Raw genomic sequence first — 17,459 nt, 5'->3', positions numbered from 1 at the left:
TGATTGAATCTTTACAAAAAAACGCAAAGGAGAAAAAGAATGAAGCATTGAACTTGTTTCTAGCTATGCAAACACCTTCACCATTATAATGAGCAAAGGCTGTAACACTGCAACCACATAAAAATCACTTTCCCTGTGACAGCATTCCAGTTCCCAGTGATGTGCTTGGTGGCGAGCTTGTGCTGCTGCCTGTGCAGGCTGGACTGTGTTTCTCCACTGTATCCTAGAAAGTGAATATGGAGGCCCATTGACCAGGTTTGACTTTCAGTCATTGACGTTTGGGCATATTCAAAGTCCTTTGGGAGTTGTGCCAAAACCAGACCCCCAACCTGTTTATCAGACAATATCCTCATACAACATCCTTTATGATACAATAGGCAATCGGTCATTCCAAATTCCAAATCCACTGACTAGCCTCACTTGGATTGGCCTTTTGGTTATTCCCTTGGTTCTCCAGCTCTAGACCCATATTGATATCAGGACTTTCCAATATGTTCCCTTTCAAACAACAAACAAAAGCTGTATTGAGGAACAAGAGCAACAGATGGGTGGGGATGGGAGGTCTGAGCCATGCTTTATAGTCAGGCGATAAGTCCATCACTGTCTCACTCTATGTGTCTGGGACCAGTCTAATGGCTGGTCCATTGTCCAGACCTGGAAAGAAATGTCTTAGAGAAAACACTCAACGAACCAGCAGGTTAGGGGATTTAGACGGGTCTGTCCCAGAGAAAAAAAAGCCAGAATGAACAGGCAAATGGAGATCTTGTGTGTGAGTGTGTATGTGTGTGCGAGACAGGGTAAAATGAGGCTGCTTGGCAGGTGCCACCAAGGTTGAGTTATTGGAGGGGAACAGGGTTGCACTTTCCCCGTCTGGCCGCTCCACTCCATTCCATCAGTGGAATGTCTGGCGGCCGGCGATGCGTGCGGTCGCACCGCCACACCTGGAGACACCTGGCCACACCTGAGATACCTGTGACATCACACACACAGTTCTGGGAGTTCTAGGGGCAGTTTAGAGAGGGAGATTGACAGGACCATCTGACTTGTGATAGAGCAAGAACAGAGCACTCTTTGTCCCATAGCCAATCATCAGTTTAACAGTGTCATGAAAGCGTATTGCCAGCTAACACCCGCCTGCATCTCACATTGGCCCTAAAAAAACACGTTTCTGTACTACTCATAATATAATGGCCTATGTCTTTAGAGGACAGTGTACACATTATACACATCAGCCATGGCTACACAAGGCCCCCACAGAGTTTGTGAGTTTCCCAAACATTACAAAATACTTGGAGAGACACGCTCATTCTGTAGGTGAACAAGTCAGGGCTAGGCCCCATACTCCCACAAGCATCCAGTGGTGCCTTTTTCCAATTAGGACAGCATTATGTTATACCTTGGTCCAAGTATTACAGCCCAGACTGGAGCACATCCAATAGGGCGCCGCACAACTGGCCAATTGTCGTTAGGTTCGGGTTTTGGCCGGATTAGGCCGGATTAGGCCGAAGAATTTGTTCTTTAACTGACTTGCCTAGTTAAATAAAATACATTTAAAAAAAAATGTGGATTCACACAAAACCAGTCTCTCTCAATCACTGGCTGGTCTTCCAACCAGCAACCCATAAAGAGTGCTCCAAAATCCAAAGTTACAGTTTTAGAAATGTTTCCATTACAGATTTGAAAGCTATTTGATGCCATCTGTATGTTTGTTTCTAAATGTATTTATTCTAAACTCGGTGAGAGGAAGATGCAAGGCTTGTGAAGAAGCTAACTATAGGGAGAGAAGGCCAATGGGAGTAGCAACCAAAGAACAGTTTGGTTCAGAATCATTCAGGCTAATAATGACTTCCATTTGTTAGAGACAGAGGGTTATGATAACCCAGCTCCATTGCCAGGGTCAGCCAGTTAGCATTCCAGCACATCCTCGTCGTCCAATCAGATACAGTGTTGTTCCACAGAGTTTTCACTAAGCCAAGAACACAGATTAATGGACGTCTGTTGTCTGATGGGCCATCTGCGATGTCATGTGGAGCCTGTGGTTACAAATGGGGCATCCAATTTGTGGTCTGGATCTTCAACACAATTTGTATTATGGGCTGAAATGTTACGTAACACCAGCTATTTTAAACCTCAATAAACTGCATATTACTTCTTAATTAAGGGATCTCCATTTTCTGGAGAGTTCTTGAAAGTTGATGCCAGACTGAACTCTGAACCATTCCACACAATTTTAGTGAAATTGAAAACCAATCCATGATGAACAGCAGAACATCTTCTGTGCATGATAGGGGTCTTCTGAGGAGAGCCATATTCCTTAACATCCAGAGATGTCAGAGGACTGTCCCAGGTCAAGGTCTTCATTGACGCTAATGAATGCTAAGGGCCAAGTGTCCATCCATACCATGACCACACTCAGCACAGGGTTAGCTTAGTTAGCACACAAAGACCCACTGAATGGGCATCTGTTTGGATCAACTGTGCTCCACTACCTCTGTGTTTGAAGTAAAACACCATCCCTGATAGGATGCTCAGAGAGCGTATTTCACTTCTTCTTGTTTTTCATGCCAGCGTTTCGTGACATGCCGGCCTGCCCAGCAAGCGTCTGAGGGCTGCAGTGTGGCCTGGGGGCCTGAGATTCACACAGGCTGCTCATTAATACCTGATCAACCCAGAGAGACAGAGGACGTCTGTGGAGTCCGGCCAGCTCTCTCTTCCTCCCCACAGAGACCCCCTTTCTCTGCCTCGCTCCCCACTTTGTTTCTTTATTGCGTGGTGTGCACATAGAAAACACACCTATAATATCCTGTTCCACCTTTTCAGAGAGGCGGAGTGAGTGTGGTGCGAGAAAGGAGGGGTACGGGGTGAAGGGAGAGTGAGTGGAGGGGGATGAAAACGAAATTGACTCTTGCAAATGTGAGGACACACCACTTTTAGCAACCTCTGTTCCTCAGCATTAATTAGTGTGCTGTCCCGCTCACTGGCTCCTGTCTGAGGCTGAAGTGGATCAGGTGAGGGAGGCAAACACATATCCCCAGGGTGTGCTGAACCCAGGAGAGGGCAACAATGTCCCACTGCTGGGCCCACAGAAGGCTGCCTGTTGTTGAGAAGCAGAACATAATTTAGCAGTCATTTCTTACCTTCTCCTCTAATTTCCTCCTGCTGGTTCATGGACAAGGTCGACAGTGAATGGTTCACTCCGCCGCATAAAAAGCCTTTTTCTCCTCAGAGGAGAAAAACGTTATTCTTACCTGTGCGCTTGTGTGTTTAAGTGTGTATGCCTACGTCTGTTTCGACCGGACTTATGAGGGTATCAGGTAGCTCACACCAAACCTGGTGCATTCAAGAAAGCAATCTCAGTGTCTTTGCACTCAGTGCTTATGCTTCATTGCCTGCTGGCGGTCAAAAGTAATTGTGGTTTAGCCCTACTTATATAAAAAGAAGCGTTCTTTACAGTTTTCCCCCAATTGTTTACACACTAAAATTGGATCTTGAAACGCAAATCACCGAAACCTGAAACTCATGTACCAAATCCCTACACCAAGTCTGCAAAATTGCAAGAACAATTCCTGCTTTACACTCGGTTTTCAATTCTATATCACTCTTTTTGCGAAACACAGTTCTCTACATTAGGCACAACATTCAAAATGAAAATCTCTTTAGTCCCATTGGAAAGCAACGACAACCACAATGCCAAGCTCTAAACACCAATTGGCAACACCCACTCCTCACAGGTGTAAGCACTAGTTGCTGAATTGTTCACTTAGAAATCAGAGCTTTAAGCACTATAAAAGGCCACAGATGAGCTCTCCTGTTCTGGAGGGAAATGGAAGTCAATGGTGAAGCAAGAGCTAGACGTGAAGGAGTGAGAGGAAGAGGAGTGAGAGGAAGAGGAGAAAGAGGAAGGACAGTTGTCTCAGATGAGATCAGGGCCACATTGGTTGACCATGTGCTCAACCATGGATTGAGTATGAGGGAGGCTGGGCAGAGAGTTCAGCCCAACCTGAGCCGCTACACGGTTGCATACATCATCCGTACATTCAGCAATGAGAACCGATAAGTTACCTACCGTCTACACTATGCTCTTTGTGTATGTATACTATAGTATACTGCAGTCTGACATATGAGTAGGCCTATGCTACTCAGTGATTGTTGGCCAATGTTATAGTAATGTCATTTCATATTGAAAGAAAATTGATTATTTTAGCTTCCTGTAACCAATCGTATCTTATTTGTGGATCTTCTACAGAACTGACATGGCCAGGCCATGGTGAAAGATACCGGCTGTTCACACCAGAACAGGAGACCGCTATTGTGAACATGGTGGTGGCAAACAATACCATTACACTACGAGAAATTCAGAACCACATAATTGCAGACAACACAATATTCAATAACATTCACCAGGTGGGCTTGTCTATATTGGACCGTGTATTACAGCGCAACTGAAGCCGGATGAAACAGGTCTACAGGGTGCCATTTGAGCGAAACTCAGAGAGTTAAAGAACAGCGTTATGAATATGTGCAAGTAAATACTAGACTGTGAATTTACTATCATATCAGCACTGTATAGACACATTACAGTACTGTTATCCAGTGTATTGTGCCTCACCATATTGACTGCTCTAGGTCTATGTGATCGCCAATGTCTATTTCAGAGAGTCTTGGAGCTGGATGCCGCTGCAATTCAGCACATTTATATTTACATTGATGAGGCTGGCTTCATCTGGGACGGAACGTTATTGGCCACTGTGCCATTGTCCCTGGACAGCATGGAGGGAATATCACCATGTACACAGCCGTTAGCCAGCAAGGAGTCCTCCATCCCCATGTCAACCTTGGTCCCTACAACGCCGCCCTTCTCATCACATTCCTGGACACACTACATGGCATCCTTATTCCAGCCGAGCAGAGGGGTGGACCAGAGCAGCCCAGGTATGTTGTCATCTGGGACAGCGTCAGTTTCCACCGGGCTGCTCTGGTCCGCAACTGGTTCATCGACCACCCACAATTTATTGTTCTATACCTCCCACCATATTCCCCATTCCTAAACCACAAGTTTGGGACTTTTGTTTTTTTAGTTTCCCCTCGCACGCATGCCTCTTCTCCAGGCAATGGAGGATGCATGTGGTGAAGTTGATGTGGGGGCTTTCGGAGGCTGGATCCGTCACTCCAGAAGATTCTTTCCCCGCTGTTTAGCCAGGGAGAACATTGCTTGTGATGTAGATGAGGTACTGTGGTCAAACCAAAATAAGAGGCAGGATGCAGCCTGAAGTCTTTTTTCTTACATTTTGCATGTGTTTTCGTCTTTTTCTGTTTAGAGTTCTGAAAGAATGAGCCACTTAAAAAAAAAAAATGAAATTGTACAAAAAAACCTTTTTATCTTACTGTATGTTTGTCCTGGTTTTCTCCTGTTGTGTATGGAAAGTGTTCAAAAGTACTGCATTTTGGTAATAAATTACAATGTTTTTGTTACTGTATTGCATTTGTGTGTGTTTATGTATATTTGAGTAGGTATACATTACTGTAACAATATTTTACAACTGGCTCCAGTGTAACAATGAAAAGCCATAAATCTACTGATGGGAAATTCATAGAAGTGTTTTGTGTTGAGGACATCAGTGTGTTGTTGGTTGGTAGACAGATCTATTCATATGACGTGTGTGTCATTTTGATGCAACAGAAAATATTTTGGAAAGAGAACAGTTTTGAATGCAGTGTTTGCTTTTGCTAGAGATATGTAGAGTTTTGTGTTTAGCGTTTTGGGAAAATGGCTCAAAGATTCAGCAAATGTGAGTAAACAATTGTGGAAAACTGTAAAAGCAAGTAGCCTAAACCTATTCATATAGCCTCTCTTTTAAATCTCGGTTATTATCAATTAACAAAGAGAGAAACCCATTGTAGCCTTCTTTGACCGATGCAAATAGACCTGCCAATTTTTTACTCACACTGACTATTAAGCCTGTACTTTGGTCTTGACAAGTCTTTTGGTGAATTAGGCTTAACTTAACGTTTTCCAAACGAAGCACATTTACTACAGAAGGAGAGTTAAATAAATAGGTTGCTGCACTCAGTCTCCAATGACTCCCAAATGAAAGCAGTTTGAAAGAAGTGTTTCTTAATTAATCTCATTAAACCTCCAGTCTTCTCCAAAACAAAGCAATAACACATGCTCTAGCTAGCTCATTACGATGGAAGACATGTAAGTAACATGAAAAGCCTCACCATAAAACATGAAGGACTGTGGGTCTCGTAACATTCACTCTTCATACTCTGACACAGAGAGATGAGCATAGAAATATAATGGGTAGACCAGCCAGGGTCTCAGATAGCTCATAGCCATGTGACCAAATCCAATATGACCATCCAAATAAAATATTGTTGTGCTGACAAGTGTCTCTGTGGTTTGCACCTAGTGAAGCATGCTTGAGAAGTTGTGCAACTCAAATAAAAATCTCAGCCATTCCTTCTGGAATTTCAACATTCAATGCCATTCCAGAATCAAATTCACTGTGTTTGTCTGACCAATCAACTTGTCAAATTCACTGTCCAATTTCAAATTCAAGCTTGCATTGGAGGGCCAATTTTCTTACCAAAGAGGCCCAATCACAAATGAAAGACCATTTGGGGTACACTAAACACAAATCAGTAGACCAATCATGTTTCACCATACACAAACAGCCTAGTTGTCCAATCTGAGACCTCTACAGCTCTCTTGTACAGACGGTCCATTCACACCACTGAGGTGCAAACTGGGAAGTGCGGCAGGTAGCCTAGCTGGTAAGAGCATAACTGAAAGGTCGCTGGCTTGAATCCCTGAGCCGACTAGATCGATGTGTCGATGTGCCCTTGAGCAAGGCACTGAATTCTAGTTGCTCCTGTATGTCTCTCTGGATAAGAGCGTCTACTAAGTGGATGAAATGATAATTTAATTTAAACAACCAGTTTACTAGATGTAAACAAACAATTTAGACAAGGTTCAGAGCTGACATGACCAACTTGAGTCAAAACAGCAGAAGCAAGAATCTGGCTAAAGCTTTTAGTCTATCAATGACTGGGGATTAGAGGCAGATTCAGTACTCCCAGTGTCCAAAATGACATGGGTTTTGTCAAGGGCAGCCTACTTCTTATTGGATTAACAAACTGAGGTATGGAATTGTACAACACAAGGCAAAGCCTAACCATACTCCAACTGCAGCCAGTCACATTCACAGTGTAAAAAAAAGACATCACTCAAAACCATAATGTGGTAGGACACATGAATAGAAAAATGTGACCTAATTTTCCATCATATTACACACACGCCCGCTCACAAACACCTGTGCATGCACTCCTTGTGTGAGAGCTGGTCTTAGAGGAGTGGACTCATTAACCTTCCTGACAAACTGGGCTCAGTGTAAGCAGTGGGGCCTTGGGCCCCCCTCCAGGAAACAGGATGTTTGAACACTCACTGACTGACTTATCAGCAGCTAGGTAGGGACAAGGACCCTGACAGCCATTTCAACAGTAGTAAATGCCACTCTTTATCAGATAAGGGAGAGCTTTCACCCAAAGACTTCCGCTGCTGAATGGCGTCATGCCGTGCTTCAAGGCAATCAGAGAGGACATTCGAAACCAAGGGTGGGGAATATAGCAGGGTCATTCAATGTTCTCTTACCTAATTTCCAAAATGTCATCTATTGAAATTAAATAACACTAATATCTACATGTATTGTGTTAGCTTAAATACAAGATAAGTATCCTAATTAGCAGTTGAATGGCAAGTACTCAACTAAAGCTTACAAGTGACCTCCAAGTCCGTGTTCTTCTCTTTTACAGCGTCAAAGGAAACATACTGTTTGACACCAGCCCAAATCAGCCTGGTCTCATAGACTAGAAGTAACATAGTAAATGTATATTCGGGACAATCAATTTAGTATGATACTGTATGTTATGTTTGGTATGGTATGGTTACATAAGACAGATGGTTAACTAAGGCAAAAACGAAAGTTGGGTGGTTGGTCTGCCCTGTAACGCCAACGTCTAGCAACCAAAAGGTTGCGAGTTCGAATTCCATCACGGCCAACCTTTAGCATTTTAGCTAATTAGCAACTGTTCAACGACTTACCACTTTTTAACTACTTGGCATGTTAGCTAGCCCTTCCCTTAACCTGAACCCTTTTACCTAACCCTTCCCCTTTAACCTAACTCCTAAACTTAACCCTAACCCCTAACCTAGCTAACATTAGCCAGCTAGCTAGAATGTGTAAACATATAGTAAATTCTGCAAACGTGTAATATACTGTATAATACGAATTGTAATCGTGATGACCTGATCAGGACCATGGACAGGGATAGTAGGCTGTCACTCTCCCCCAGGTTGACCAACAACATGTAGCCTCACTAGCCTGTAACCGTAAATCTGTAGGGGAGGCAGGGCTCGTCCGACAAAAGAAAACGCTCGAAAGCTCCCTCCGTTACCAAACTCAGACTGACACAATGACTATGCTTTGTTGCCTAGCAAAGCTACCTCCTGACAGCTTTTAGCTAATTTCGTTCAACCGTTTTGCCAGCCTCTCTTCTCTGTGCTATTTCGAAAACACGTTCCTAAAGTGGCAGCCTGTGACAACAACAACAACAAAAAAACTGGAAGAGTTTTCGAAGTCTGACAAGCAAGTCGAGAGGGGACCCATGCTTCGTTCCACTCGTGCAATTGCGAAGGTTAGCAGCGGACCGACTTTTAGTTATTCCACTTACCAAATGAAAATAATATATTGTTCGCGCGTTAATGTTAAACGCACAAGTCTCAATCATCCACAGAAGGCTGACAGTGGGCCGTTATTTAATATTTGAAAAGCTGAATTTGTGTAATAGGTATTACGCGGGGAGGATGGGCTTTCGCGTCATGTCTTGTAGCTAAGGGCTACTGGGGAAAAAACCCGCAAAGGCGAGAGTGGTACAACTTCATGTAACCCGCTCCGAGGGGCACTGGGCTCCTTTAAATCTAAATATAGCCTGCTCTGAAGCTGATACTCCTAACCATGTAGACTAAAGCTAACACTTCGTTTAGAAAAGAAACGTCAACACAAAAAGCACTTGTTTTGGTTACCTTGTTCAGGTAGGGGTTACGTGTAACGTCATACCCCCTCTTCTTCGTGTAAACAAACATTTTACTTTGGTCTTCGGATTTATGCATCTCACTCTCGACCGATTCCCGTTTGACTAAACCGTGTGCCATGTTGCCTCCCTCTTTAAATAGCGTACAGTAACCCTGAACTCTGTTATGAACCCAAGTCAACAAGTGGATGCGCCGGTGAATGCTCTCTTGGGCACATTGACAGCTCTCCCAGTGACAACACAGAGCGATGAGCATGAGCGAAACGGATCAGTCTACCTACAGTGAGGAATGAAGTTAGGCTACATGAATTAACAACACTACTATTTTATTGCTTGGATAAGATAATGCAACTATTTAATTGTATTTAATAAATGTCAAATGCATGTGGTAATATTTTTATGAAGAAGAATTCATTTTATATTCCATACTGAAAAGAGCTAGGGGCTGTTATTAATCATTTAATTTGAGTGAATATTGGCTTTTATCCCTTACAGTAGGAGCACTTTTAAAAATGATGGGCCATGAAATCTTCAATAGCCATATAGGTTTATGGCCAACCTTGAGTACACACACACGTGTTTTTGATAAGGAGTGAAGGCAAGGCTGTGTCAAAGTAGCTACCCTTTGCCTTGGTGACAGCTTTGCACACTATTGGCATTATCTCAACCAGCTTCATGAGGTAATCACCTGGAATGCATTTCAATTATCAAGTGTGCCTTTTTAAATGTTAATTTGTGGAATTTCTTTCCTTCTTAATGCGTTTGAGCCAATCAGTTGTTTTGTGACAAGATAGGGGTTGTATACAGAAGATAGCCCTATTTTGTAAAAGTCCACATTATGGCAAGAACAGTTCAAATAAGCAAAGAGAAACGAGAGTCCATCATCACTTTAAGACATGAAGGTCAGTCAGTGCGGAAAATGTAAATAACTTTGAATGTTTCATCAAGTGCAGTTGCAAAAACCATCAAGCCCTATGATGGAACTGACTCTCGTGAGGACTGCCACAGGAAAGGATGACCCAGAGTTACCTCTGCTGCAGAGGATAAGTTCATTAGAGTTACCAGCCTCAGAAATCAGCAATTATCTGTACCTCACAGAGTTCAAGTAACAGACACATCTCAACATCAACTGTTCAGAGGACATTGCGTGAATCTGGCCTTGATTGTTGAATTCCTGCAAAGAAACCACTACTAAAGGACACCAATAAGAAGAGACTTGCTTGGGCCAAGAAACACGAGCAATAGACATTAGACCGGTGGAAATCTGTCCTTTGGTCTGATGTCCAAATTTGAGAATTTTGGTTCCAACCGCCATGTCTCCCACCTCAGCTGTAGATCTCTGCAGTTCATCCAGAGTGATCATGGGCCTCTTGGCTGCATCTCTGATCAGTCTTCTCCTTGTATGAGCTGAAAGTTTAGAGGGACGGCCAGGTCTTGGTAGATTTGCAGTGGTCTGATACTCCTTCCATTTCAATATTATCACTTGCACAGTGCTCCTTGGGATGTTTAAAGCTTGGGAAATCTTTTTGTATCCAAATCCGGCTTTAAACTTCTTCACAACAGTATCTCGGACCTGCCTGGTGTGTTCCTTTTTCTTCATGATGCTCTCTGCGCTTTTAACGGACCTCTGAGACTATCACAGTGCAGGTGCATTTATACGGAGACTTGATTACACACAGGTGGATTGTATTTATCATCATTAGTCATTTAGGTCAACATTGGATCATTCAGAGATCCTCACTGAACTTCTGGAGAGAGTTTGCTGCACTGAAAGTAAAGGGGCTGAATAATTTTGCACGCCCAATTTTTCAGTTTTTGATTTGTTAAAAAAGTTTGAAATATCCAATAAATGTCGTTCCACTTCATGATTGTGTCCCACTTGTTGTTGATTCTTCACAAAAAAATACAGTTTTATATCTTTATGTTTGAAGCCTGAAATGTGGCAAAAGGTCGCAAAGTTCAAGGGGGCCGAATACTTTCGCAAGGCACTGTATATATACATATATAAAAGAAACAGGGTTGGGATGAATTCCATTGAAATTCCAGTACTTCCTGAATTGACTGGAATTGTTACACCTGCTCCCGCTCCCCTGTCTGTTTTCCATTAAATGTTCACTGTTTCTGGTAAGAAATCAAGGTAAAAAAAAGCTCAAAACTGCATTCACATTGTTACAGTGGGGAGAACAAGTATTTGATACAGTGCCAATTTTGCAGGTTTTCCTACTTACAAAGTATGTAGAGGTCTGTAGTTTTTATCATATGTACACTTCAACTGTGAGAGACGGAATCTAAAACAAAATCCAGAAAATCACATTGTATGATATTTAAGTAATTCATTAGCATTTTATTGCATGACATAAGTATTTGATCACCTACCAACCAGTAAGAATTCCGGCTCTCACAGATCTGTTAGTTTTTTCTGTTAGTTCTCCACTCATTACCTGTATTAACTGCACCTGTTTGAACTCGTTACCTGTATAAAAGACACCTGTCCACACACTCAATCAAACAGACTCCAACCTCTCCACAATGGCCAAGACCCGAGAGCTGTGTAAGGACATCAGGGATAAAATTGTAGACCTGCACAAGGCTGGGATGGGCTACAGGACAATAGGCAAGCAGCTTGGTGAGAACTGTTGGCGCAATTATTAGAAAATGGAAGAAGTTCAAGATGACGGTCAATCACCCTCGGTCTGGGGCTCCATGCAAAATCTCACCTCGTGGTGCATCAATGATCATGAGGAAGGTGAGGGATCAGCCCAGACCTACACGGCAGGACCTGGTCAATGACCTGAAGAGAGCTGGGACCACAGTCTCAAAGAAAACCATTAGTAACACACTACGCCGTCATGGATTAAAATCCTGCAGCACACGCAAGGTCCCCCTGCTCAAGCCAGCGCATGTCCAGGCCCGTCTGAAGTTTGCCAATGACCATCTGGATGATCCAGAGGAGGAATGGGAGAAGGTCGTGTGGTCTGATGAGACAAAAATAGAGCTTTTTGGTCTAAACTCCACTCGCCGTGTTTGGAGGAAGAAGAAGGATGAGTACAACCCCAAGAACACCATCCCAACTGTGAAGCATGGAGGTGGAAACATCATTCTTTGGGGATGCTTTTCTGCAAAGGGGACAGGACGACTGCACCGTATTGAGGGAAGGATGGATGGGGCCATGTATCGCGAGATCTTGGCCAACAACCTTCTTCCCTCAGTAAGAGCATTGAAGATGGGTCGTGGCTGGGTCTTCCAGCATGACAACGACCCAAAACACAGAGCCAGGGCAACTAAGGAGTGGCTCCGCAAGAAGCATCTCAAGGTCCTGGAGTGGCCTAGCCAGTCTCCAGACCTGAACCCAATAGAAAATCTTTGGAGGGAGCTGAAAGTCCGTATTGCCCAGCGACAGCCTCGAAACCTGAAGGATCTGGGGAAGGTCTATATGGAGGAGTGGGCCAAAATCCCTGCTGCAGTGTGTGCAAGAACTACAGGAAACGTATGATCTCTGTAATTGCAAACAAAGGTTTCTGTACCAAATATTAAGTTCTGCTTTTCTGATGTATCAAATACTTATGTCATGCAATAAAATGCAAATTAATTACTTAAAAATCATACAATGTGATTTTCTGGATTTTTGTTTTCGATTCCGTCTCACACAGTTGAAGTGTACCTATGATAAAAATTACAGACCTCTACATGCATTGTAAGTAGGAAAACCTGCAAAATCGGCAGTGTATCAAATACTTGTTCTCCCCACTGTATATAGGATTAGGGAGTATGGCACATAGGCTACATATGGTGTCAATGTCCATTACCCGTTAACTAACTGTGGTGTTGCAGTAGTCTCGGAAACCCACACCCTAAACCAGAATAATAGTTTGTTAGTAGGAGGAAACCCATCTGTCTACAGAGACTAGTGTTGCAGGATTAGGGAAGTGGTCACTTCCTCTTTTCACACTGAATCACTCACGCGCCATTTACATGTTCCTAAATAATTTCATAGCTTTATCATCTGATTTAATAGCATAGGCCTATCCCTTACTGTACATAGTGCTTGCCTCTAGAGTAAGTCTTTACTGTCCCATATTTGTCCAATTAGTTTTACAATCACATTTAACAAGACATCAAGAGTGGTTTAAAATGTGCTTGAATATGAAACCAGATTCGGCCTTTGTGTGTCAGCACTTATATTGTCTCTGCAATGAGGACAGTCCTTCTGTTTCTACTTGCTTGTGCCTGTTCAACTGTAGCGTATTGCTGTCCCTCAAATTGAGATAAGGAAAGATTATATGAGTTGTGGATGTGCACGTGAAACTGTTCTATCTGGACCTTGATCCATGCTGGTGCGTGTGTGTGCATGCTTGTGTGTATGAAGACATGGAGAGACACAGAGACATACCGACAGAGTGAGAGAGAAGAGAGAGAGCTCAGCTAGAGTAATTGAAGGCCAGCTGAACAACAGTGCGTCTGGCTGGCACTTAGCTTTGCGCTGACTCACAGATCAAACAGTCAGAGTCTGCTGCTGATTCACTGTGACTGACTGCACGCCTGGCTGGCACTTTGTCCTCCTTGGCCCTGAGTCAGCGCTACAGAGCTCTGCTGCCTGCCTACTGGAGAAGGAGGGCCGAACATGTCCCCATTCACATCGACAGGATTCCATGGTGTCCACATCACCGACAAACTATCATGGTCCAAACACACCAAGAAAGTTGTGAAGAGGGCACGACAATGCCTTTTCCCCCTCAGGAGACTGAAAAGATTTGCCATGGGTCCCCAGATCCTCAAAAGGTTCTACAGCTGCACCATCGAGAGCATCCTGACTGGTTGCATCACCGCCTGGTATGGCAATTGCTCGGCATCCGACCTTAAGGAGCTACAGATGGTAGTGCGTACAGCCCAGTACATCACTGGGGCCAAGCTTCCTGCCATCCAGGACCTATATACTAGGCGGTGTCAGAGGAAGGCCCAAACATTTTTCAAGTCATAGACTGTTCTCGCTGCTACCGTACGGCAAACGGTACCTGAGCACCATGTCTAGGTCCAAAAGGCTCCTTAACAGCTTCTACCCCCAACCCATAAGACTGCTAAACAGTTAATCTACCTGGCTTACATCAGTGGATAAATTCTATTTACGCACAGTTATTTTATTAGAGAAACTGTCAAATATGAATGATTGCGGGTAGTTAATTGTTAAGATAGACCTCTTCTTATACCAATGGATGGTGACATAATGGTGACATACATGCCATTCAACAGGCCCCTTGCAAGGCAGATGACTTCCCGCCATGTCAAAACACTCTGGATTGGAGCATATCATTGTTCATTGGGCTGGGTTGCTGTAAGATTTCTCATTTTTCCAAACTGAGTAGTTGGTTTACGGTGTCAAGTGAAATTTCAAGGTGTACAACTACAGGCTGGAAGAGCAAAAGGCCAAGAAGCGAAACCTGCCCTACAAGAAGCGAAACCTGCACTACAATAACGAAACCTGCACTACAAGAAGTGAAACCTGCACTACTGAAGCCCAGGTTTAACCCTGCAGCCAAATCAGTTCTGCATGCCCAGTGAGTGTAGCCCATAGGCCAAATGGAAACCCATTACTCCCTTTTCCCCCTCAATAGAACGATAATGTATCAATCAGACTTTCCAGCTAAATCCCTCCCGAAATGTAGTAGTTTGATAATGGCTGAGTGTCCCGGCACTCCACACTGTCAGGAGATTTCCACCCAGAGGCTGAAGGATTTATCCAGATGACTAACAGCTGTCGTCTCCAATGGGACCGGGAGCCGGGAGTAACTGTGTTGCAGGTTGGGCAGCTAGCCAGCTGGCAGAGGGAGGAACAATTTGGCAACCACCTCCACCGACCAAATCAACATGTTGGTTAGAGAGGGGGGAAGGAGCTGATCACGGTGCTGGATATGACCTACAGGAAGTTGTGCACTGGTGGCAAGGATCCCTTGTGTGCGGTTTGAAGAAAGAGAGATAGAGGGAGCTGAAAAATAGAGAGGAAGACTTGGAGTTTTGGAGGGGTGGTGCATGTACAGCATCGCTCTTGGGGGCATGGGGCTGGACAGAGGCTGGGTTGGTGTGTACCGATATAAAAAAAATATAAAAAAATAATAAACAAACAAGCTAAGGCCAAAGGTCACCTTTTAAGCATCAATATGTCATCAGGCTCTCTAACCTTGTGATCTTCGGGTAAATGGATGTTCCTGGTTGAATAACACACTGTACATGACATGGTCACTCACTCTACATAACACTGCACAGGCCTCATACCTGAGTTAATACCTTTGTAAAAGCTGGTACATTCACCTATGGATAGCTTTCATTGTTTTTGCTCAGTCATTCGTATTTGATGGGATTGAGAGGTAAATAATGTGTGTCTGTCTCGAAATCGGTTCAAACTTTCCATTTAATTACGTGTGAATAATGCTTATGTAATGGCCACAATCCTGGTTTAAATTTATCCACGCCTGAAGCTTTTGTTGATAGATCATTCCCTGCAATAACAAAAAAGTAGTTTCAGCTTAAGTTGACAGGTTTTTGATAACATCCTGTTTGTCCCGTCATGGCTTTATAATGACAGACTCTGATGAATACACTCTGATGAGTGTATGTAACACTTGCCATGCATAGCCTGAATTTGAGTGAAAAATATAAACTCCATTCGCAAACAGCATGTAGCTCAGTGTCTTCTGGGTGATGTGTTTAACCCTTTAGGGCACTGCTAACAGGAGAGGGAGGGGAAAGATGAACAGAGACAAGTGAAATTACAGAGGATCAGAATGTCTGCTCAAACAGGATTACCGCACTTCCTTCGCACACTGTATCACAACAGCAACACCTGGTCACACTTCCGTAGCTGGGGCTGATGCTAAAGGATTTATTCACAGACATGCTTATTATATATGATTACAGCCCGACTGACAGGAATGAGGAAACCCAACAGGCCTGGATTTACACTTGCCAATACAAACTATGCATAGAAAAAGAACACTAGAAATGCATAGAATGGCTCCGTTTCAGTTCCCCTGGCGGAAATGACTTTGGTCAGTTTGAACAGGCTGACATCCACATTGTGAAGTTCGCTGGTGTGAGTGAGAAAGACTGTGGCGGGGTACAAAGAAGGAGAAATATGAAAACTGCTCCGGTGGTTTGGGGTGTAGGAAGAGGGCTGAGTGGGCTGTGGGTGTGTCTGGACCGGGAGTGACTGTTGGAGAGATTTGGATAGGGGAAATATGGCTGTTGGGGTACGATGTTGAATGTCAAAAGGACTTAAAAAGTTCCTGTGAAAATGTCCAAGGTCAATGGAGTAGGATTAGCAATAGCTAATAGACTAGACTAACTCTAGACTAGACTAACTCTCCCAAGTGTGTTAACCTGCTTTAGTCCTCTATAAGGTGTAGCATTCCTCCTCTCCTCTTCTCATTGACGACCACTGTGGGCCATATAGTAATGTGAGTTTCTTTGTGTGTATTCTGCCTCATATGCCTAGCTCCATGTACTAGACATGTTCAGTATCCTGGAATGGGCCCACGGATACGCACATGCTATGTAACATAACTTCCTTCTCATAGTTAAAAAATACCTGATATCTATAAAGTAGTTCCAGCAGTCTGAACTTTTACCCTAAAATTCTGATCGATGCCAGAATAAGAAACACAATTCTTCCCTCTGGGTGGGTGTATTAAAACCGAATTGTTGTTCGGTTCCAGACCAGAACACACACAACGGTACTTCTGGGTTTGGCAGGTTGAGAGCCTCCCTATGGCGGAAATGGGTGTCTGTTTTTGAGAGTGTCCTGTGGGATAGTGCCCTTCCAGGTCTGTAGCCGTGCAGCTCTTACCACCAGCACTTTGGCTCTGGATAAGATATCATACAACTGGCCCTGTGTGGCATATGGGCCCACTTAACACCACCAGCCCCTTATTCAATGGGGCCTTTCACTGATCATGGGAATTAATGACCCAGTGTTTGAGCCCAGGGATATTTTAGGGATGTTGAAACTAAGAATAACAACTATAAGAAATCTTGAAACTGCAGAGTTACTTTCTTGCTTTTATGCAGAGAGTTGGGTTGACATGTAGGCATAGAGCAAAGAGGAGTCTGATCATTTAAAGGCTAGTTTGATTTAACGTCCGGTTCAACTTTTCCGCAGAAAAGCATTCCTGAGCCTATGATTTAATGACCTATTTGAACAGGTTAATCAACTGGTTTCATTCTTTTAGCTACCGGTTGTGTGTCTGTGTGTGCGCGCGTGCTTATGTGTGCCTCTGTGTGTGCGTGCATGTGTCTGTGTGTGCATGCTTGTCTCTGTTAGTGTGTGTCGGTGTGCATGTGTGTGCGCGTGTGTGTGTCTGTGTGTGTGTGTGTGT

At 43.7% G+C, this 17,459-nt stretch overlaps 1 protein-coding gene across 1 annotated transcript in view; it reads right to left on the bottom strand.

Moving 5' to 3' along the window:
• The window catches only part of LOC139394745 (malic enzyme 1, NADP(+)-dependent, cytosolic), a 113,035-nt gene extending 103,725 nt beyond the window's left edge, over positions 1-9,310 (bottom strand). Inside the window, exon 1 of the mRNA XM_071142819.1 lies at positions 9,086-9,310. Coding sequence (XP_070998920.1) covers positions 9,086-9,214 — 129 coding nt within the window. The 5' untranslated portion in view covers positions 9,215-9,310. The remainder of the gene's footprint in view (positions 1-9,085) is intronic.
• Between the last annotated feature and the right edge of the window lie 8,149 nt (positions 9,311-17,459).

The sequence above is a fragment of the Oncorhynchus clarkii genome, chromosome 3 (assembly GCF_045791955.1).
Source record: "Oncorhynchus clarkii lewisi isolate Uvic-CL-2024 chromosome 3, UVic_Ocla_1.0, whole genome shotgun sequence".
Classification (NCBI taxonomy): domain Eukaryota; kingdom Metazoa; phylum Chordata; class Actinopteri; order Salmoniformes; family Salmonidae; genus Oncorhynchus; species Oncorhynchus clarkii.
This window is presented reverse-complemented; position numbering and strand designations above follow the sequence as displayed.